The 23198-nt window shown below is 43.4% G+C and overlaps 1 protein-coding gene across 3 annotated transcripts in view; it reads right to left on the minus strand.

Moving 5' to 3' along the window:
- ap3b1a (adaptor related protein complex 3 subunit beta 1a) overlaps nt 1–23198 on the minus strand; it is a 358394-nt gene that overhangs the window by 299408 nt on the left and 35788 nt on the right. For all 3 annotated transcript variants that reach the window (XR_005461652.1, XM_038805547.1, XM_038805548.1), the window contains exon 2: nt 1083–1158. Coding sequence is in view for 2 of the 3 variants with exons in the window: in XM_038805547.1 (XP_038661475.1) it covers nt 1083–1158 (76 nt within the window). In the remaining variant the exon portion in view is untranslated. The remainder of the gene's footprint in view (nt 1–1082; nt 1159–23198) is intronic.

Below are 23198 nucleotides of genomic sequence, written 5' to 3' on the forward strand. Positions count from 1 at the left end.
TTAATTCCTCAGACTCTCGCTCTCTCTCTCTCCCTATATACAGTGGATCAACACTTGATTTAGCTCCTCTTTTCCTATTTAAAATACTTGTAGAAACTCTTACAATCTGTTTTTGTATTTATAGCTAGCTTGTTCTATTACTCTACTTTCTCCCTCTTATTATTTTTTCCAACCTAACCTTGTAGCTAAAATTCCTCTTCCTTGGAATGATGAAATGATTCAGGTTAATGTCCTCTGTACCCATTCAAGGACCCTCACATCCTTTCTAAAGTGTAGCAACCAGGACAGAATGTAAACTCTAGTCGTTGTCGAACCAGAGCTTTATAAAGACTCACCAATGATTCAACCACAATGCTGTGGACCTAGAGTCATATATGTACTAGGCCAGGCAAGGGTAGGAGCTTTCAGCGTATTAATGAATCAAACTGATTTTTAGCTACAATCCAGCAAATTCATTGTTATCATTACTGACACTAACTTTTCTTAATTTTAACCAACTGAATTTAAATTCTCTAGTTTCAGACATGTGATTTGAATTTATTACTCTGAAGCATTGGCCAGCTTCTGAATTACAAATCCAGCAACATAACTGCAAAGATACCACCCCTTGCTGAACTATAATCTCTGGTCAGGTTTTCACATTTCCATTTCATTCTTGAAGACTGTTCACAACATAGATTCACAACTAACTGAACAGCTGTGGCTTAACTCCCATATCATTATGGTGTTGTTCCTCAGTTTTCAACTTATATAGGCAAGTCAGATTCATGCTGCAATCATTAGATTTACTCACATTCACTGAATCCAGCAATGAGAATGAAGAATGCAAATTCCCAACAACTTAATTTCGAAATTGTGGCTATCTGCGCAAGAATTTGCACATGGGGAGCCAGTACCATGACATGTCTTAGAGCAATATAAAAGCAGATAAACGGTTCCTAAAGGATTTGTCCCTTAGTCAGTGTGGTATCTCCTTCTGTGCTTCTCAATTACCGAATCAATTACCTCCAAAAATTAGCCTCTACGCAACATAGATTTATAATTATTGAAGCTACTGTAACTATTGAAATTAAAATATTCACCCCAACAATTCTCTTCATAGCCTCCAATTTAAGTGAATCCTTGTTGCTCTCCAGCATTTGATGAAGATCTTCATTCCTGAAAACAAAAACATAGTAATTAAAACACAGACAAAAATCAGGGGATAAATATCATTCCTGCACATTTCTACAGTTTCAACTATTCACGTCCAGAATATTCACCACATAAGCAATCACAACAATGAAAATAAATCCTCTGTTTATAGTTAAGCTAAAAACTAACAAGGGCTACAGAAGTAAGAGTATCAATTTTTTTGGTCATAATTAAGGCTGTTGTGCACTACAATGCCGGCAAAATATTTATTGTAGCTGAAAACGACAGATATTTTTGCTAAAGCTTTTCATCTTGTACTCATCAGGACATTTGCAAGAATACAATGTTCTGACAAGTACAAACCAAATGGTTTTGACAAAAAAAAAACCTCAAATTCTACACAACCAAATGACTACTTATAAATTAAGGAAATTATGGGATTGTGTAACTTTGGCCTTTCAGCCTACATTCATTTTTTCAGCAACGTTAATAGCGTGGCAATAAGGCCCTGCTCACGCAGATTGACGTATTACAGGCATGATGGGAAGGTTTTGGTCAATTTGAAATGAACACATCCAGACACCTTCAGGTGACCTCTCTAATCAAAAGTTTGCAAAGTGCAAAAACAGGAACTTGTAACTGCACAAATCAACATCTGCAATCACAATGTCTGAATTCTGCAAAAACAATGTCTGAAGGATGGACTTCATCCTTCATTTGGGGAAAAGAATGAAGACATTCAGCCTTCAGGCTCTTGTAGCGGACAAGACCATGGCACATGTATGCAGGAGGGATAAATACACAGTTCTTGACGCATTTCTTTTAGTGTAACCTAGGACCATCACACATATAACTTCCTGCGTGAAGGACTCAGCAAACAGAAGAGATCTCTGAAGAAGGAGGAACTTTGCCAGTTCTAAAGGGGTAATATCTATCTTAGGTCTAAAGTTAAGCGTCCCAGACAAATTGTGATTATTTGTAGAGCATAGGATTTGAATACATGATGTATTTTATTGAAGTCTAGTTTATAAATTGTGTTGAATCATAAATTCAGTGTAGCATGTTTGTTACAAATGGAACTATTTGACCTCTTGCAAGAAACAGAGAACTGGAGCAAAGTCTGGAAAATTAAACAACATGCCAGTACAGTACGCAACGCAAATTCATCAGCGACTAAGCCCAGAACCTAAAATAATAATTCCGGAATATGAGGATGAATCTGGCCCTTTAAAAGCTAAATAGGATTAGCGGCATTATTGAAATTTTAGGTTGTGGACAAAATTCTTTTGGATTGTAAAATAGATTAGAAGTCTTCAGATTTTTCTTTTTAAAACTTATCAAAGCTCATACTGAGTATTTACAGGTTCGTGAAATGAATCAAACTTTCTCACTGGTTAATTTGACAGTCTCTTTACAGATCGAAATATTGATCATGTGCACCTATGAGAAAGCCACTGAAGTCTCAAAACATTTCTTGATCAAAGTATATTATTCAAAAAGTAATGGCTCAAGCAAAATGATGCTGATAGTGCCATGGGATCTTGTATATCCATCTGAGCAAGCAGATGAGCTCAAAGACAGTGCATTTCTTCAGTAATGTATTGGGGTGTCAGCTTGGAGTTTGATGTTCAAGTCGTGGAGTGGGGCCTGAACCTGCAACCTTGTGACTTTGAGGCAAACGTGCTGCCAACTGAGTCACAGCAGGAACTAAAAATATACAGAAACATTCCCCAGTTACATTCAAGTGCATAGTCAGTTTTAATTGTTTAAAAAATAATACCCAAAGGCCTTTAAAATATTGCTATTAGTGTCCTTTGTCCAAAAAGTTTTGGAAGCTCCTGAAAGACTCACAAACAATAAAAAGCACATTTACTGGAAACTCCCAATGGTTGACCAAGTTTGTGGTTCGGGCCTATTTTCATGCTGAAAAAAAAAACCCCAAGATCTTGTGCCGGTTGCATTGAGAAAACCAATGCAGCCGAGCATGAACGCCAGGCCATTAACTTTAATGTAATGACAATACTAACATTTGAGTGCTGGCACATACCCAATCAATTGCTGTTCACTTCCACTGCTAACATCTGTCAGGCCTCGTTCTTCTGCAGTCTGCTGCATATTCAGTGATAGCTGAAGACTATCTGCAACCACCAGTACATTCTTCACTGCATCCATGGCATCCAAACTCTCAAGTCTCTAGCCTGAAATGAGCCTCCAAATTTTACTTCTATCAAACCAGCTTCTGCTGGGATATTACTAAGCTTGTACAATGCTACTGTACACGAACAGCCACATTTCAGACAAACCAGTAATGAACCAAACATTCCCAATGGATTACTTCACTTCACTGTACCTTCATTAAAACATTAGCCCATATCTAGGAATTGTTTCCCTTTGCAAACATTCCATGACTATCAACAAGGTGCAGCAGCACAATCAAGTTCGGAACTCTTGTCACAATTCCACTTCCTGCCCTAATGTAGGACTTCTAATCCTGGGCTGCTTTAAAGGCAAGAAACAAAGTATAAAACAATATATTTTGTTATCTCACTACATGTAAAAACATTCGAAAAATTTAAAAACTGTTAACAATGGAAATTAAAACTTCAATTAAAATAAGCCAATGTCAGCCCCAAGTAAACAATTTATAAATTGCTAAGTGCCACAGAATGAAAGCACAGCACAGTAATGTAGAAAGTGCAAACTCTGGTAGTACAGCCCTTTTGATATTTCATCATTCAGGAAACCTATTCAACAGTTATTGGAAACTAAACTTATGAATACATAAAGGTAATCGGATTAAAATGGAGAAACTAAATAATTTTCTTTTTTAAAATCGGAAGCATTTCTCAAATGAACACATTATTCAAAGTGCTTTGTACTGCTTCTCAGTCTAACACCATCTACTTCTGTGAAGTTGCCTATCGCCCTGCAAATCAGGAGGTCAAAAATCACAGCAACAATGCCTCTAGTAGCACACTGATGTGCAAATCTTCCAGATCCTGCGCTATATTTGCACTTACAGCACACCAACTTACAGCTCAACAGTCTGCTCCACTGGGTGAACAAATAGGGAATAACTCAATAAAGCTGTTTCTTCTGTTTCTTCAGTTGCAGATCAAACAGAGCCAATCCCAGAATACGGCTGGTTCTCAGTCAAGGGACAATTAGTTTTAAAACAACAGAAATCAGAATGAATCATTAACTACCTTCCTCCTCTATTTATTCAATTAGGTAATGCAAAAATGGTCATTTGATAAATCACCATTGAACATCAAAATACCAATTCAGCAGAAATCACATTTTCCTCGGAAGAACCCGAGAAGTGTTTTTGATCAAGGCGTGTTGAATTCCTCCACATGACTCCCCTATAGGGATGTTCTAAAGGCACTGTTCTGATCTTTTTCCATTAAGCAACTGGCCAAGTAAAATAGAATTCAATCTTTCCCTGCCAGACTGTTTTTCTTTAATTTGTTTATGGGGTGTGGACTTTGTTGGCTAGGCCAGCATTTATCTATCCTTAATTGCCCTAGAGGAGGTGGTGATGAACTTCCTTCTTGAACTGCTGCAGTCCCTTACGTGTAGGTACACCCACAGTACTGTTGAGGGAGGGGGTTTGAGGTTTTTGACCCAGTGACAATGAAGGTACGGCGATCTATTTCCAAGTCAGAACAGTGTGCTGCTTGGAGAGGGTCCTCCAGGTAGTGGTGATGCTGCTCTTGTCCTCCTAGAATTGAAGTTATGGGTTGGGAAGGTACTGCCTTAAAAGCCTTGGTGAGTTCCTGTACTGCATCTGGTAGATGGTACACATTGTTGCCACTGTTAGTCAGTAATGGAGGGAGTGAAAGCTTGTGAAAGGGGTACCAATCAAGCTTCTTTGTGCTGGATGGTGTTGAGCTGCTCAATTATTGTTGGAGGTGCACTCAACCAGGCAAGTGGACAGTATTCAATCATACTCATGACTTGAGCCTTGTAGGAAGTCAGGTGGTGAGGTTAACACACAAGATTCCTAGTCTCCGACATGCTCTTGTAGCCATATAGAACAGTACCACACAGAACAGGCCCTTCGGCCCTCGATGTTGTGCCGAGCATTGTCCGAAACCAAGATCAAGCTATCCCACTCCCTGTGCCTATCCAATAACCGCTTGAAAGTTCCTAAAGTGTCCGACTCCACTATCACAGCAGGCAGTTCGTTCCACATCCTAACCAATATCTTAGTAAAGAACCTACCTCGGACATCCCTCCTATATCTCCCACCCTGAATCTTATAGTTATGCCCCCTTGTAACAGCTACATCCACCCGAGGAAACAGTCTCTGAACGTCCACTCTATCTATCCCCCTCATCATCTAGTCCACTTCAGTTTCTGATCAATAGCAACCCCCAGGATGTTGACAGTGGGGGATTCCACGTTTGTAATGCCATTGATTATCAAGGGGCAATGATTAGATCCTCTTTTGTTGGAGATGGTCATTGTCTGACATTTGTGTGGTGCACAACAGACCAAGTCTGGTTATTGTCCAGGTCTTGCTGCATTTGGGCATGGACGGCTTCAGTATCTGAAGAGTCGCAAATGATGTTGAAAATTGTGTCGACATCAGCAAGCATCCTCACTTCTTATCTTATGATGGAAGGTAGATCATTGATGAAGCAGCTGAAGATGGTTAGGTCTAGGACACTAACCTGAGGAACTCCTGCAGTGATGTCCAGGAACTGAGATGATTGATCTCCAACCACCAGTCATCTTCCTTTGTTCCAGGTATGAATGACTCCTACCAGCAGAGAATTTTCCCCCTGATTTCCATTGACTCCAGTTTTTCTGCCTTGATGTCACGGGCAGTCACTCTCGGCTCACCTCTGGAATTCAGCTCTTTTGCTCACATTTGAACCAAGGCTATAATGCTGTCAGGAGCTGAGTGACACTGAACAGGCTATTGCTGACTAAGTGCTGATCGACAGAGCTGTTGATGACCCCTTCCATTACTTTCCTGATGATCGAGAGTAGACTGCTGAGGTGGTAAATGGCCAGGTTGGATTTGTCCTGTTTCTTGTGTACAGCACATACCTGAGCAATTATCCACATTGCCAGGTCTATGCTAGTGTTGTAGCCGTACTGAAACAGCTTGGCCAGGAGTGCAGCAAGTTCTTCTACACAAATCTTCAGCACTATTGCCAGAAGTAGCAGACAGTGCCTTCAGCCATTTCTTGATATCACATGGAGTGAACAGAATTGGCCGAAGACTGACATTGGTGATGCTCAGGTCCTCTGGAGGAGGCACATCCATTTGGCACTTCGAACTGAAGATTGCATGACCAATTGCACTAGATCACATATTTAACAAGACAATTACTAAAAATATCTTTATGTAAGGTTTTACCAGTAAAGAAAACAGAGTAATTGGGAACTCCAAATGGATAAATACTTGAATGCAGAATCAGTGTTAACTTAATCAACTTCAGAAAAATACATTTGCAGGTGTAATCTGCACAGAAGTAGGCTGAGAGTGGCGGCTGTCTCAGAAATTTGGGTGAAGCACCACCAGCAATAAATGAAACGGTATTTATTAATGTGTGAGCATGTGAGCACTGACTGCAATCGTTGGCAGACTATTTAATCAAATTCACCTCCAAACCTGCCCAAAAAGGTGATGCTTACAGGAGGACCTTATGGACATTTGAATTGCAGCAGATTACAACATCCCTTACTCAGGGATCTGAGGCACCCTTTTGATTCCCCTCTGTGTGCATGGTTCAGCTCCTCACCTGATACATTGGATGCATCAGTGTAAATCCTCTGACACTGCTTTTGCTGGATCTTGGGACTTTCTGAAAAAGCATTGCTGCCTTGAGGGGCTGCCATCAGCAATGGCTGTATGATTCAAGACGCGGAAGTAAGAGGCAACGGTGCGACAGCTTCAAGTGCTTGAAGTGAGTATACAAAGGCTGGTTCGAGTGACAACATTAAGGCATGATATCACCTGTCAAATACCTTTCAGTAATTTCAGTTCCAGGGAGAGTGCTTCCTGCTCTGCTGAGGTACAGTAGCAGAAACTAGACACCATGTCAAATTTTGAACAAGCCCAATTTGACATGCAGTTTTTCATCTTCCACCTCCTTAAACCTGCACTCCTGCTATATGATGCCACCCAGTCTACTTTTCTTCTTTCCAATTAGCCACTGGTATAAAACTAATGACAAAATGCACAATTTCAAAATGGGCACTAAACTATGTTTGCAGCCTACCAAAGGTGGAAATAAATTTCCAGAAAAATAATTGATAACCCTCTGCTGACGGATGAAGGTTGGTTTATTTAGCTCTATTATTAACAAGGGACATCTCTGAACTTTACTATTTTTATCTAGGCAAGGAGCAAATCCTCAGAAACTATAATTATCCATCAACTTATCATAAAATTTACAGTGCAGGAGGCCACTCGGCCCATCGGGTCTGCCCCAGCCATTGGAAAGAGCTTCCCAATTAAGCCCAAACCTCCACTATCTCGTAACCCAGTAACCCCAGCCAACCTTTGGGACAGGAAGGGCAATTTAGTAAGGCCAATCCACCTAACCTGCACATCTTTGGATTGCGGGAGGAAACCGGAGGAAATCCACGCTGAATTGGGGAGAACGTGCAGACTCCGCAGACAATGACCCAAGCCAGGAATCGAACCTGGGACCCTAGAGTTGTGAAGCAACAGTGCTACCCACTGTGCTACCGTGCCACCCCAGTTTCACAGTACACCCTCCTCACCCAGTGTCACACCTAACAACTCTGATTCATCCAGGTGCAATCTGTACACTGCTGTTGAACAATCCTTGTTGAGGTCCACAGTATTTAAAGGGAACAAATAATGCTGCTCCTCTACTCAGTTTGATCACCAAATACACACATCTTAAATTTGCAACTTTGATTGCTTCACTTCACTGTTCCACCTTTAGCCTGATTTTACTCTTCCAAGTACCAGATTCCTTGCACGTTTTAATATACTTCCACAACATTTCTGCTGACCCAACATTGAGGGCTTTCAATGTCATTAAATCCTTTATTTAAACAAGAGTGAATTTTTAACTACACCACTCCCTGAAATATTTCTCTCAATAAACTTGGATCAACCTACCCTGCACTCCAAATAGATTTTTAATACTGTAAGAAATTTGACACTCTCAGAACTTGCTGTATTGAAGTCATTTATGTTTTTTAAAATTCATTTTACAGGATGTGGGCATCGCTGGTTTGGCCAACATTTATTGTCCATCCCTAGTTGCCCTTCAGAAAGTATGGTGAATTGCCTTCTTGAACCGTTGCAGTCTGAGAGGTGTAGGTACACCCACTGTGGTGTTAGGAAGGGAGTTCTAGGATGTTGCCCCAGGTGGTGGGGTTCCCAGGTATCTGCTGCTCTTGTCCTTCTAGATGGTAGTGATCGTGAGTTTGGAAGGTGTCGTCTAAGGAACCTTGGGGAGTTACTACAGTACAGTCTGTAGATGGTGTACTGTTCTTTGATGGGGGAGGGTTTGAATGCTTGTGGAAGGTGAAGCAATCAAGCAGTCTGCTTTGTCCTGGATGATGTCAAGCTTCTTGAGTATTTTGGAGTTGCACTCATCCAGGCAAGTGGAGAGTATTCCATTACACTCCTGGCTTGTACCTTGTTGATGGTGGACATACATAGGTCCCCACCACCCTGCCATATTAGTTTAAACCTTTGGGCAGCACGGTAGCACAAGTGGATAGCACTGTGGATTCACAGCACCAGGGTCCCAGGTTCAATTCCCCGCTGGGTACCTGTCTGTGCGGAGTCTGCAAGTTCTCCCCATGTCTGCTTGGGTTTCCTCCGGGTGCTCCGGTTTCCTCCCACAGTCCAAAGACGTGTAGGTTAGGTGGATTGGCCATGATAAATTGCCCTTGGTGACCAAAAAATGTTAGGTGGGGTTACTGGGTGACGGGAATAGGGTGGAAGTGAGAGCTTAAGTGGGTCGGTGCATACACGATGGGCCGAATGGCCTCCTGCACTGTATGTTCTATGTTCCCCAACTGCTCTAGCAAGTACCCACCTAGGACATCAGTCCCAGTCCTACCCACATGCAACCCATCCAGGTTGTACAGGTCCCACCTGCCCAGAACCGGTCCCAATGCCCCAGGAATCTGAAACCCACCCCCTCACACCATCTCTTCAGCACGTATTAATCTGATACATCCCACTATTTCTACTCTGACTAGTACATGGCACTGATAGTAATCCTGGGATCACTACTTTGAGGTCCGACATCTCAACTTTCTTGCAAACTCCCTATATTCTGCTTTCAGGACCTCGTCCCTTCCACATTTATCAAAGGAAGGAGAGGCTCTTGGAGTGGACAAAGGTTTCGGAATATCGACTGGGTGGGAACATAGTGCGGATATACCAAGACATTGGGACTGAGCTGGCTAAGAGATGTGTGGCCTTCAACAGGGAAAAGGCAGTATTTCATAATAAGGGCATGTGATTTGGTGTGGCGTACCTGGCGCGACTGCGGATCACAATGGACTCACCATAAACACTTCTTTGATACGCTGGAGCAGGCAGAGGCCTTCATCAGGGAGAAGTTGGGACCGCTGTGAAGAGAACTATGTAGGATTCGGTGTATGAAGAAATAGTGTTTGTTATTTGTATCAACGCTGCTGTGTGTTCTGTTATGTTATTTTTGCTCCGTTTGTGGTGGAGTGCTGTAATAAAAAAGGGGGTCTATTACGTTTCTTTGGGAGGGGAAAGAAGGTTGTTGATTTAGCAGGGGCTTAGGCACAGTGTAGGAGATGGGATGTGTTGGCTATTGCTAGCGGGGGCTTTGGAGGGTGACCCAGGGTGGGAACAACTTTGCTAGCATGAGGAGGAGTGGTTAGTAAACAGAAGTGGAGTGGGGGCAGAGGCTGAGGTCTATTGGGCAGGGTACAATAAGCCTAGCTGTTTATTTGTGTGGTGGGGGATGATGTGGCATAGGCAGCCCCGGGAGGGGGGGGGGGGGGGGGGGGGGGGTTACTGACAGGGATCAGGGGCTTTTCTTTGTCTCACCCTAGGGGTGGGGCCAATAGCTGTCTTAGGTGGGCCTGGAACCCAGCAATTGTGGTATGAATATTGCACTACGGAGCTGATAGCTAACGCGAGGTGGGGGGGGGCTGAGACACCCCTGACGAGGATGATCACCTGGAATGTGCAGAGCTTGGGTAGAGGGGGGGCTGTGTGATGACGGCAAAGGTTTTTTCCCATTTTAAGGATTTGGGGGCTGGTGTGGTTTTCCAGCAAGAACGCACTGCTGATACGGGACCAGATCAGGTTGTGGAAGGCCTGGGTGAGTCAGATTTTTCATTCTGGGTTTGACAGTACAGCAGGAGAGGTTGCGATTCTGGTTAGCAGCAGGGTTTGTTTTCAGGCAGAGCCAGTGGACGCTGATCTGGGGGGGGATTGTTGTGATTTTGACAGGTACACTGGAGTGAGGGCCGTGGTGCTGGTGAATGTGTATGTTGGCTACCATTCCCAGATTGGATGGAGGCAACTGATTTTAGGAGGGGATTTTAATTACGTTTTGGATCCAAAGGTGGACAGCTCCAGGTCTAGATCGTTGGTCCCTTCGGGGATGACGAAGGAGCTAACGGCATTCATAGAGGAGAGAGGGGGTTGGATTCATGGCAGTTTATGCACCCAGAGTGCAAGGAGTTTTCATTTTTTATCGTCGGCGCATTCAAGGATCGACCCTTTGGTTATGTGCAGGACCCTGCTTCCCGGGTGAAGAGCGGGGAGTATTTGGCTGTGGTCATCTCGGACCATGCGCTGCACTTGGTGGACCTTAAGTTAGGGGCGGGTGCAGCATTTGAGTTGGAGGCTGGATGTGGAACTTTGTAAATTGGCTCCTGGGTTTTGTGCGAAGGTTTTTTCGTGCCACAGGGGACTATGTGGAATGGAACAGGGTGGGGATGGTCTCACCATCTATGTTGTGGGAGGTGTTAGAAGCAGTGATATAGTGATATGGGGGTGGGGCAAATCATACGTGAGTGGGGAGACCAGGAGGGCATGTAAGGTGATGGACAAGATTTTGGGCATAGATAGGGAGTATGCGAACGACTCACCAGAGCTTTGGACACACAGGAAGAAACTGGAAATGCAGTTTAACCTGCTATCCAAGGGACAGATGGTGCACCAGCTGAGGCTCTTAAAGGTGAGGGTATGTGGCTATGGGGAGAAGGCTAACCCCGACTGCTCATCAGTTAAGGCAACAGGAGGCTCCCAGGGAGATTGTGCATGTAGATGAGGGTATGTGACTATGGGGAGAAGGCTAACCCCGACTGCTCATCAGTTAAGGCAACAGGAGGCTCCCAGGGAGATTGTGCATGTAGGGGAGCTGGGGGGTGGGATGGTTTCTGCCCCTGAAAAAGTCAATGAGGTATTTCGATCCTTTCACGAGGAGCTCTTTCGGTCGGAGCTGACGGAAGACAAGCAGGGGATTATGGAGTTCTCTCAGGTGGGGGAGGAGTTGCAGGAAGAATTGGAGGCACTGATGGGGTTGGAAGAGGTCCGCATGGCTCTGGGAAAGGTGCAGATGGGGAAGACGCCAGGACCAGATGGATTCCTGGTACAATTCAATAAGAAGTTCGCAGATCAGCTGCCCTGTTGACACTGGGGATGTTTAATGACTCATCGACGCTGACTATCTCCCGGAGATGCTGGGGCAGGCATTCATCTCCCTCCTTCTGGAGGATGACCCCACAGGGTGGGTCATACATCCCAATTTTTTTACTTAACACGGATGTAAAATCTTTGGCCAAGATCTTGGCATTGAGGTTGAAATTCTGCCTCCTGGAGATAGTTGGGGGGGGGGGGGGGGGGGGGGGGGGGGGGGGGGGGGGGGCAAGGGAGAGACCAGACGGGATTTGTGAGATAGTGGGGGGTGGAGGGGTAGGGAGAGACCAGACGGGATTTGTGAAGGGTCGAAAGTTGTTGGCTCATGTTAGGTGGTTATTTAATGTGGTTCTCACACCGGCATCGGGGCCAGACTTGGAAGTAATCGTGTCTCCGGATGCAGAAAAGATTTTCAACAGAGTTGAATGGAGCTACCCGTTTGCAATGTTAGAGAATTTTAGGATGAGTCCAGGGTTTGTGCCATGGGTTAGGCTGTTATATGATGCACAGTCAGTGAGCGTGCGAATGAACAACTTTCGAGTGGGGGCCATTTCGGCTGTACATGGAGACGAGGCAGAGATGTCCTATGTCCCCTCTTCTGTTCGCGCTGGCGACGCTTTGAGGGCCTCTGTTGAGTGGAGGGGGAATTGTGAGGGGGGAGGGGAGTAGAGCAGAGGGGGGAGGGGAGCAGAGCAGAGAGTGTCCCGATACGTATACAATTTGCTGTTATACGCAAGGAATCCTGGGCCAGTTATGGGGATTTATTGGGCATATTGAAGAGGGTCGGCTCCTTTTCAGGGTATAACCTGAATGTTGGAAAGAGTGGGTATTTTGTGGTTAGCTCTTCACGGGGAGGATCTGGGATGGAGAGGCTGTTGTTCCTTCTGGCGGGGCCAATTGTGGGTCCAGGTGGCCCAGGACTGGGCGCGTCTTTGCACATTCAATTTTCTGAGCCTAGTGAGTAGGATTCGCCTTTCATTGTTGTTGGGGGCTGAGTTCAATCTATTAAGATTAATATTTTGCCACAATTCATGTCCCTGTTTCAATGCCTCCCAGTTTTTCTACCAACGTTGTTTTTTCAGAAAATGGAGTGCATAATAACAGGTTTCATTGGGCGGGGAGAACTCCTCGGATTTGGAGGAAAGTCCTACATTGGGAGAGGTAGGTGGAGGGGGGTGTTGGCATTGCCAAACCTGATGTCTTATTTGATGTTTTATTATTGGGCGGCAAATGCGGAGAAGGAGAGGGGGTTTGGGGAGCAGGAATTTATTTGGATGAGGATGGACTTAGGGTCCTGCAAATGGACGGGCTTGGAGGTGCTGGTGACTGCATTTCTGCCGTTCACTTCGGCAAAATATTCTTCCAACCTGATGGAGGTGTCGTGTGAGAGTCCCTTTAAGAAAAGTGTGTTTCATCAAATGGTTGCAGTGATGTCATTGTGTGGGTGGAGCTGAGCTCTGGCTCTGCTTTTACCTTCGTTTTGAGCTGGCAGCTGCAGTGTGTTTAGTTTCGTTTTCTGAGTTGGTGAGCTACATTCACAGCAAGAAGATGTTATGATCTCTCTCTCTGCAATCTAAAGAATGTCTCCAAATCACTTGATGATTTCAAAGTAATACCTGTTTCTGTAGAGAATTTAAACCTGCTGTCTGTATTTAAAAAGGGTTTAACTTATGGATGTAGTTAGGGAAGTTACTAAGGGTTACCGATAGAGTACTGCATCTTTATGGGGGTTATCAGGGTTGGTAGTTGATCAACTGTTTACTGTGTGTTTATAAAATATTAATTGGATTCATAGAATAAACATTGTTTTTGCTTTAAAATACTTTTAGTTCTCTATTGCATCCCACCTGCAAAGTGGGATCTCCATAACCAAAATCTATTAAAAGTTGTGGGTCAGGGAACTCCATGGTATACTTTGGTGTTCTCTAAACCCTGGTCCATAATAGTGGCAACTCCATCAGCATTTTTAGTTGAAGGCAGTGTCAAGGTGGGCTCCTATCTGTATCAACCATTTGTTTGAGCTGGCAAAATTGGATACTACATTTGGGGGTGGAGGCGCAAAAAGCTGAAGCGGGTGAGGGACTTGTTTCTGGAGGGGCAGTTTGCCAGTTGGGAAAGTTTGAAGGAGAAAGCAGGACTTCGGGGATCGGATGCATTCAGGTATGGGATTTTGTTCAGCGAGGCCTTTCCAACATTCCAGGAAGGACAGCCCCCTACCTTGATGGAGAGGATGCTCTCCTTTGCAGGGTCGGAGGAGGGCAGCACATCCAGGATATATGGGCGGCAGATTACGGGGAAAGAGCAGGTTTCAGCCGAGGAAGTAAAAGCCAAGTGGGAGAAGCAGCTGGGACCCGTTTTGGAGGAGGTGTGGAGCGAGGCCGTTTGCAGGGGGAATGCAGCTTCATCCTGCGCAAGGCTGAGCCTGATTCAGCTAAAGGTGGTGCTTAGGGCACATCTCAACGAGGCCAGGATGAGTCAATTTTTTGTAGGGGGTCGAGGATAGGCGTCAGCGGGTGCTCGAGGTCATACACACAAGTTCTGGTCCTGCCCCAAGCTGGAGGGTTTTTGGGGACCTTTTGTAAAGCATATCGACTATCCTAAATGTAGATCTAGTGCAATGCCGTTGGTAGTTGCATTCGCAGTGTTGGGCCATTCGGAGTGGAGGACGTGGGTGGGGGCAAATGCTTTGGCATTCACTTCTTTGCTGGCCCAGAGGCAGATTCTGTTGAGTTGGAGGCAGGTGACACCGCCTAGCGCCGCAGAAGGGCTCCGTGATTTGATGGAGTTGACGTACCTTGAGATGGTCAAGTTCACGGTGAAGGGGTCGATCGATTGGTTTGATTCTATCATAGATGGCCGCCGTGTTAGTTGGAGGGGGGGATTAATTTTCCTCTTTCATTTTTACATTGCTATTTTTGTTACGCGTGTTATTGGAGTTGTGATTTGTACAAAATGATAAATGTTCAATAAAAATGTTCATTTTTTAAAAAAAAATAGGCTTGCATTGAAACTTCTCCTTGTCAACAGTTAATCATTCAGCATAGTTCAGTTCCACTGGCAGGGTTATTATACAGGTTTCCCAATGAGACCAGAATTTCCTCCGCTAAACTGCTCACCTCTACTTTTCTCTCTCCTCCATTAGGACGCTCTGCAAAACCTACGTCTGACCAAGCTTGTGGACATTTGTCCTAAAACCTCTTTTTGTTTGTGTCAACTTTCTTTTTGATCTATGAAGCGCTTTGAAAAATTGATTTGTTTATTGTTTATTTGTTTGTTGTTTATATGTGAAAAATGTGACCATTTTAAAAATGTAACTATGTTAATGGTTGCAGTTATCTAGGTTAGTATGTGTAACGATGCCAGCTTAATGAAGCAGGTGTGGGTGTGAAACTCGGTAAGGAGGGTGTGCTATGAAACTGGTTAGCAAACTGTGAAACAGGGCAGCGCGGTAGCATTGTCAATACACAATTGCTTCACAGCTCCAGGGTCCCAGGTTCGATTCCGGCTTGGGTCACTGTCTGTGTGGAGTCTGCACATCCTCCCAGTGTGTGCTGGGTTTCCTCCGGGTGCTCCGGTTTCCTCCCACAGTCCAAAGATGTGCAGGTTAGGTGGATTGGCCATGATAAATTGCCCTTAGTGTCCAAAATTGCCCTTAGTGTTGGGTGAGGTTACTGGGTTATGGGGATAGGGTGGAGGTGTTGACCTTGGGGAGGGTGCTCTTTCCAAGAGCCGGTACAGACTCGATGGGCCGAATGGCCTCCTTCTGCACTGTAAATTCTATGAAACATAGGCAAAACCAGTAAATGTTCAGAGCTGCTCCTGGTTAATAACAGAGCTGAATAAATACGACCTTCATTAGTCAGCAGAAAGTTATCAATTATTTTTCTGGATATTTAATTCCATCTTTGGTAGGCTGAAAAGGTAAAATTACTGTATAAAATTGCTGTTATAAAGCTTTCCAGTGGTAATGTATTCAACATACTCAAATACATATTAATTCAAATTGTTTTTTGATTCGCACAAATATTTCCACCTATTTTCCCTCAATATATGGTAAACTCTTAACTATTGACAGTGTACCATGGAAGTCTGCTTCAGAAATCAACTTCTTAATTATATTGAGAGCATATTTTTTTCTGTCGTTATTTATCAGAAGGTGAAATTAGCAGAATGAGATTTCCGTTGCTAATGCAAAATAGTGGCGTAAAACACACCTTGTGCACAAGAAAAGCACAACGGTTTTCTTAACACAGCACAGACTCCATGCCATCATAAATTGATGTCCATCATGTTTATTGAGATAAAGCATTTAACATGATGCTAAGACTGACTGGCTCTGATTAGTATCCACAGGCCACGTGTAGTGACAGAATAATCTTTAGTCTTCAAAATGTACCCATAATTTGAGCATTTGACCATAAATGGGCAGCACGGTAGCATTGTGGATAGCACAATCGCTTCACAGCTCCAGGGTCCCAGGTTCGATTCCGGCTTGGGTCACTGTCTGTGCGGAGTCTGTACATCCTCCCCGTGTGTGCGTGGGTTTCCTCCCACAGTCCAAAGATGTGCAGGTTAGGTGGATTGGCCATGATAAATTGCCCTTTGTGTCCAAAATTGCCCTTAGTGTTGGGTGGGGTTACTGGATTATGGGGATAGGGTGGAGGTGTTGACCTTGGGTAGGGTGCTCATTCCAGGAGCCGGTGCAGACTCGATGGGCCGAATGGTCTCCTTCTGCACTGTAAATTCTATGTAAAAAATAAATTATTCAAGATATATGTTTACTATTACATTTTGCAACATACCCAGGTTAATTTCCATGAAAAATTCATCTCATGCACGGAGATAGATATATTTCCTCATTTCTCGTCATGGGATGATAGTTGAAATTTATTTTCAATAAATCTGAAATTTCATATGTTTAGATGTATCAAAGGAATTATCCTTTAATTGAGCAGGAAACGGTCAGTAAACTTTCTAAGCAGACAACCACGGGCTCCACGGTGGCGCAGTGGTCAGCACTGCTGCCTCACGGTACCGAGGACTCGGGTTCGATCCCGGCCCTGGGTCACTGTCTGTGTGGAGTTTGCACATTGTCCCCACAACCCAAAAAAGATGCGCAAAGTAGGTGGATTGGCCATGCTAAATTGCCCCTTAATCGGGGAAAAAAAAAGAATTGGGCACTTTAAATTTATTAACAAAATAGCAGACAGCCACATTAATGATCTACACAAAATCTTACCATTGAAAAACAGTCAGACTTAGAGGCTCATTCAACAATGGTTCAAAAAAATCATGGGAATATCTTTACAAATACCTTTATTTGACTCCAAACAATTATATGACAGCACAACTCTCTATCCAAGGATGGACATATAACTACAATAAGGAGGAAAGTAAATTTCTGGTGTGAAGAGCCTAAAGGTGGGGTTATAAGTGGTAGGAAGTTAACAGTTTAACAGCTCCAAATTACAATATTACATGAGAATATTTTGCACATTGTACCATATAATTAACAGCACTTAATCTTTGTACAAAACACATGCCAATTGCATGGGGAAGATCAGAAAAAGACAACTTGTCTTTATATAGGTACAATAATTTAATGGTTTCATTTCCAAACGCTGTAACTATGATTAGCAGAAAGACAATGACATTAACAAGCACATCATGATTCCAATCCCATTGCTGGTACAGGGTTTGACAATCTGCTGACATTCCGTGATGCTCCAATCATTCAGTTTGATCAAAGATTTGGATCAAGAAAATCTGCCAAACTCAACATTGTGAAATGCAACTTCACAAGTATGCATGGTGGATTGCTCACTCATTTGCTGTTTGTACAATAGTGTTCATTCTTTTTTAATGAGAAATAAAATTGTAATGTCAACCCAAATTAAACCCATATCTATCATTTGAGAAAGAGACTCAAGTTAACACGTAAAAATACAATCCAGACTATGTTCTATTACAGTTTTCTGAACCAAGCATGTGCCACACAATAGTGAGTAAAAGGTTTACTGCTCTTCCAGGTATAATTAGAGTGCAAAACATGCACAGGAAGACAAGACTTAGGAGTACGCCATAAGGTTTCTGGAGTCTGCTTTGCCATTTGAGAAGATCATGGCTGATCTGATTACGCTTCAACTCCACTTTCCTCTCTGTCTCCCATAACCCGAGACTCAGCTGCTGATTTAAAAATCTAACTCAGCCTTGAATATATTCATGACCCAGCCCCCGCTGTTCTCTGTAGAAGAGAATTCCACAGACTAACAAACAGTAGGAAAAAATTCTCCTCATCTCAGTCTTAAAGGGGAAGCTCCCACCACACCCCCTGCCAATATTTTTCTGTGCTCCCTAGTGTTAGAATGCTCCACAAGGGGAAGCATCCAACCTCTCAGGTCCCCTCAGGATCCTATATGTTTCAATAAGGTCACTTTCCATTCTTCTAAACTTAAATGTGTAAAGGCCCAACTTTCTCAACCTTTCATCATAAGATAACTCCTTCAACACAGGAATCAGTTCCTCAACTTTTCCGAGTAACTATTAATACAATTATATTTTCTGCCAAATTCTTGCCTACTTACTTAACCAATCTAAATCCCTTCCGTAGACTCTATGTCTTCTTGCCAATTTACTTTCCTACCAACCCTACACAAGTTTAAGAAACGATCGGGCCTATTACTGAACATCTCCCCCTTACATCTCTGTCAGGTCAGTGAAAATGATAAACAAACCTCCATGAAAGTGACATCCAGAAGGTGTTTTTTGAATCTGGAGTCCTTCTGAAATCTTCTGCTGTATTCAATGTTAATTACATTGAGCAATGCTGTAAGGCACACACTGGCCTCTTGGGCACTGGTTCGATTCAAGCAATTTAACAAACAATAAGTAATTAACCGTCATGGACTTCTCCAATCATTTATTTGTCCCATCTTCTTAAGACTGTGATGCTGGACATTTCGTTTGTTTCCTTTTTTAAAGGAGTGTTGGGTAGCACAGTGATTAGCGATGTTGCTTCACAGCGCCAGGTGCCCGGTTTGATTCCTGCCTTGGGTCACTGTCTGTGCAGAATCTGCATATTCTCCCCGTATCTACGTGGGTTTCCTCCCACAGTCCAAAAATGTGCGGGTTGGATCGATAGATCACGCTAAATAGCCCCAGTGTCCAACGGTAGGTGGGGTTGCTGGGTTACAGGGATAGGGTGGAGCTGTGGGCTTAGGTAGGGTGCTCTTTCAGGGGTCGGTGTAGACTCGGTGGGCTGAATGGCCTCCTTCTGCACTGTAAATTCTATGACTATTCCAAATAATGGCCCCTCAAGATCTCTCCTTGATTCCTCATCTGCAAATTTGTAGCAGGTTCTCGAGGGAAATAAAACAAGACATCTCTAAATGTAGTTCAGAACCAGAGGACAGTTCACTGAGCATGCCCCTTTCCATTCAGATGAAAGAACCAAACATTAGAATCAACCTCAATCCAATGTAGATTATGAGGCTTAGTAAAACACTGCAGAGTTTGCTGATCTCAGTCAGAGTAGATATTGGGGCATCACAATTGCCCTCAGACAACAATAGATAAAAGACATTAGAAAATAAATGTCAGCAAATTTCCCAGCTAAAAGTGTACTTGCGTGGATTATACTCAAAGGATAGAGATAGAATATAATGTATCTAAATGTTTTAAGATAGCTTGTCAACACTCACCCAAGGTCACATCATGATGAAAATTTAAATGGCCATTATCCACCAAATCATAGCCCAACACAAGTCAGTGTCACCTTCAGAGCGAGGAGGAGGGAACTGAAAAGAGGGGAGTCAAATAATGGGAGGAGAAGGCTTCCTGAATCATGAAATCATCTTGTAAAGGATACATGTGCTGAAACATGCCAAGTTGCCCAACCTTAATAGTAATCTTTATTAGTGTCACAAGTAGGCTTACATTAACACCGCAATGAAGTTACTGTGAAAAGCCCCTAGTTGCCACACCGGCGCCTGCTCGGATAAAAGAAGCCCAGTTTCAGATAGCTATTTATTAACTTAAAGGTACATCATTGGCTGACTGCTTATATTCTACAAAACTACTGCAGTATATTATGCTGAAATAGTTCTTTAAAATTCACCTTGCTTCGATTCTGCAATGAACTGGCACCATCTGGTGGTTTAACTTAAATTTACAGTTTCAATGTTACCAGACAGACACACCAGCATCAGCTTCCCGAAGCTATTGTAAATCAGATTTTCAAAAAAAGTCAATAAAATGCAAAATAAAACTGCCAGAGAACGTGGCATAGAAGCTATGAACGCTAATTGGATCAGTGATTAAAATAATTTTAAATCTGCTCACATTATCATTCAGTTGCAGAATCTGCACCCACGCATTAAAATCCCACTGGTGAAAAAATGAGGTTCACCTGCTAACTGTAGGGATGTCAAAGTTGGGGCTTGTTTCCATTAGAAGAGAGACTACAAGGTATTTGAATGGCAGTGTTTAAGATTTTGAAAACATGGAATAGAGTGGATAGAATGGCCCATAAGAAGTTGACATACAGATATATAACAAAAAAAGTAAGAGATTTGGAACATAGGTTTGAGACACTTTGAAAGGCATTTCCAGAATTAATGATAGCAGAAACCATGTCAACATTTCAGAATAGGTTAGTCAGATAGGTCATTTAAGCAATGTGATGGCCGGGAGTGGGTGGTCTGAGCACAGACCAGTCACATGGGATTAGGGCTGATGCTCATGTGGAGGATAAATACTCATGAAATGATCTGTCTGGACTGTACGCAGAAGAATACTTTTCACTGTACCTCAGTGACAATTAAACAAATACAACTCGACCTCTCTTGGCTGCTTTTTCTGTTTTTGACATCCAACCACAGAGGAGCCACAACTTCCTCCAAAACAACAGTGAAAAGATAAAAGCCATTGTACAGTACAAGACTATCGGTCTAAATAGCCTCTTTCCATGTTGTTTATCTGTACCAACCGATGCCATCCCTTTTATTCAATGTGTCCTTCGCTGCACCAGGTGCCATAAATTTATGGTATTGTCAACTTTACAATTAAGTATAGGTAACAAACTTTTTAAATAAAAGGTTCTATTAACCACTTAATTGTTAGAAAAAATTGCTGCGAAAATCCAGCTTAAAAGTCGTTTTTAAAAAAAACACCAAGAGCGGGAGCTGCTAAATGTGCGACCGTTCACAGCATTGTCGCCACCGGAAGTCTAAAGGTTCTAATAACAAGTAAACATATGGAAGATACTGGAGACTAAAAAGGAACCAATATAAAATCCATGCATCTAACATTTTAACACCTTCCAGTGTTACAATCTTAATGGTGCATTCTGTACGACATTGAAGCATTTAGACAGTTGCATAAATGTACTACAATTGGGAGAAGTTGATGTCGTGCTGTCGTCACTGGACGAGTAACCTCGAGGCCCGGACCTTCAAGCACAGGTTCAAATCTCAACATGGCCCAAAGATTTAAATTCAATTAACAAATTTGGAATTGAAAGGTAGCCTCAGGAATGGTGACCATGCACGATCATCAATTGATGTAAAAACCCATCCAGTTCACTAATGCCCTTCAGGGGGGGAAATCTGCCGTCCTCACCTGACCTGGCGTACATTTGACTGCAGACCCACAGCGATGTGGCCGACTCCTAACTGCCATCTTGTATGGTCTAACAAGCCACTCAATTCAGGGCAATTAGGGACGGGCAACAAATGCTGGTCTTGCCAAAGATGCCCACATCCCGTAAGAAAATATTAAAAAGTGGACCAATTTTCTCCCAACCAGGTCTCCAGAGCAAAGTGAATACGATAATTTCTTCAGCCTCTCAGCTTTCATTTCTTTCTCAATCTTCCTGTCAGTCAAATATTCTAGTACATTCAAATACATTTTCTAACAGATTAAATTATACAATTCTGAAGGGCAGCACAATGAAGTGTCAGTTTCACTCAATTTTCCGCATATCTGAGCTTGAGATAAGCTTCTTACCAAACATCACCACCATCAATACAACAGCCTATTAGCAGCTCCATAACATTACCCAACTTTGCTCCTGCCTCAGCTAATCTGCTGCTGCCACAGCCAGGCAGTTTTTAGCATGAGATCTTACTCTTTTACCCTTCCAGTGCACTTCCAGCCACTCCTCCTCCTCCCTCCCCCCCCCCCCCCCCCCCCCCCCCCCCCATCCCCACACCCACACATTTTACTGTCTGTAAATTTGAAGCCATCCAAAACTCTGCTGCCCACACCAGATCCCATGTGCCATCACCTGTGGTCCTGCTGGCCCACATTGGCTCCTCTTTAGGTAATGGGCAATGCATTAATTTTAACATTCTCATTCTGGTTTTCAGGTCCCTCTGAGGCCTCAACAACCATTGCCACCCCCGTCACTGTGATCTTCTCTGACCCCACAACCTTCGGAGATATCTGTGCTTTTCCCTGATTTCAACTACTCTCCCTTTAATGGTCACCTTTCAGCTGCTTCGGTCTGTAAGCTCTGGAATTCACTTCCGAACCCTCTCCCATCTCTCACTCCTCGTTCAAACCACAGAGGGAAACATTAGGGCAGACGGCTAAAAGCTGGGTCAAAAAGTAGGTTTGTAAGTTGTCGTCAGCTTTTCTCCATTATATTGCTATGAAGGGCCCCAAAACATTTAATTAAATTACAAGGTAATAGGCAAATACAAATTATTAACTGGATAATGGTTTCAGCAACAGCTAAGGGACTGAGACTTGCATGGAGTCCATTGGTGTCAGTGGACTGGTCCATATTTAAGAACTCAGCAGCCAAGCTAAACGAGTGTGCCACCACTACAGATTTTATCAGCAAATGTGTAGAAGACTGTGTGCCAAAGAAAGTAGCATGAACGTTCCCAAACTGTAAACCATAGTTTAATCAGGAGATTGACTCCCTACTGAAGGAGAGGTCTGAGGCGTTCAAGTCAGACTTATTGTGACCTACACATGAAATCCAGGTACGACCTGCGCAAAGCCATCCGGGACGCCAAGAGACAATATCAGATTAAGCTAGAGTCACAGACTAACGTCAGACTCTCATCAGTCATGGCACGGCTTAAACAACATAAAGGGTTACAAAGCAAAACCAAGTAGAATCTCCATCAGAAGCGCACCCCATTTGAACCTCACTGGACACAACTATTCCCTTAACACTGCATACCCTCACCGTCTCCCAGGCTCGAAAAGAAGCAGCCACTCCAGGAAGCATGGAAAACGTGCAGGCCTGCAGGTGAGAGTGAAACAACGCAGCCCCAAAGACCCTCTGCCTAGCTTATTCCTAGCTAATGTCCAATCTCTAGAAAACAAGCTAGACGAACTTCAAGCCAGACTCACTTTTCAAAGAGAACTAAGGAACTGCTGTGTGCTCTGCTTCACAGAAACATGGCTC

Source organism: Scyliorhinus canicula, chromosome 8 (assembly GCF_902713615.1).
Source record: "Scyliorhinus canicula chromosome 8, sScyCan1.1, whole genome shotgun sequence".
In the NCBI taxonomy this organism is placed as follows: Eukaryota; Metazoa; Chordata; class Chondrichthyes; order Carcharhiniformes; family Scyliorhinidae; genus Scyliorhinus; species Scyliorhinus canicula.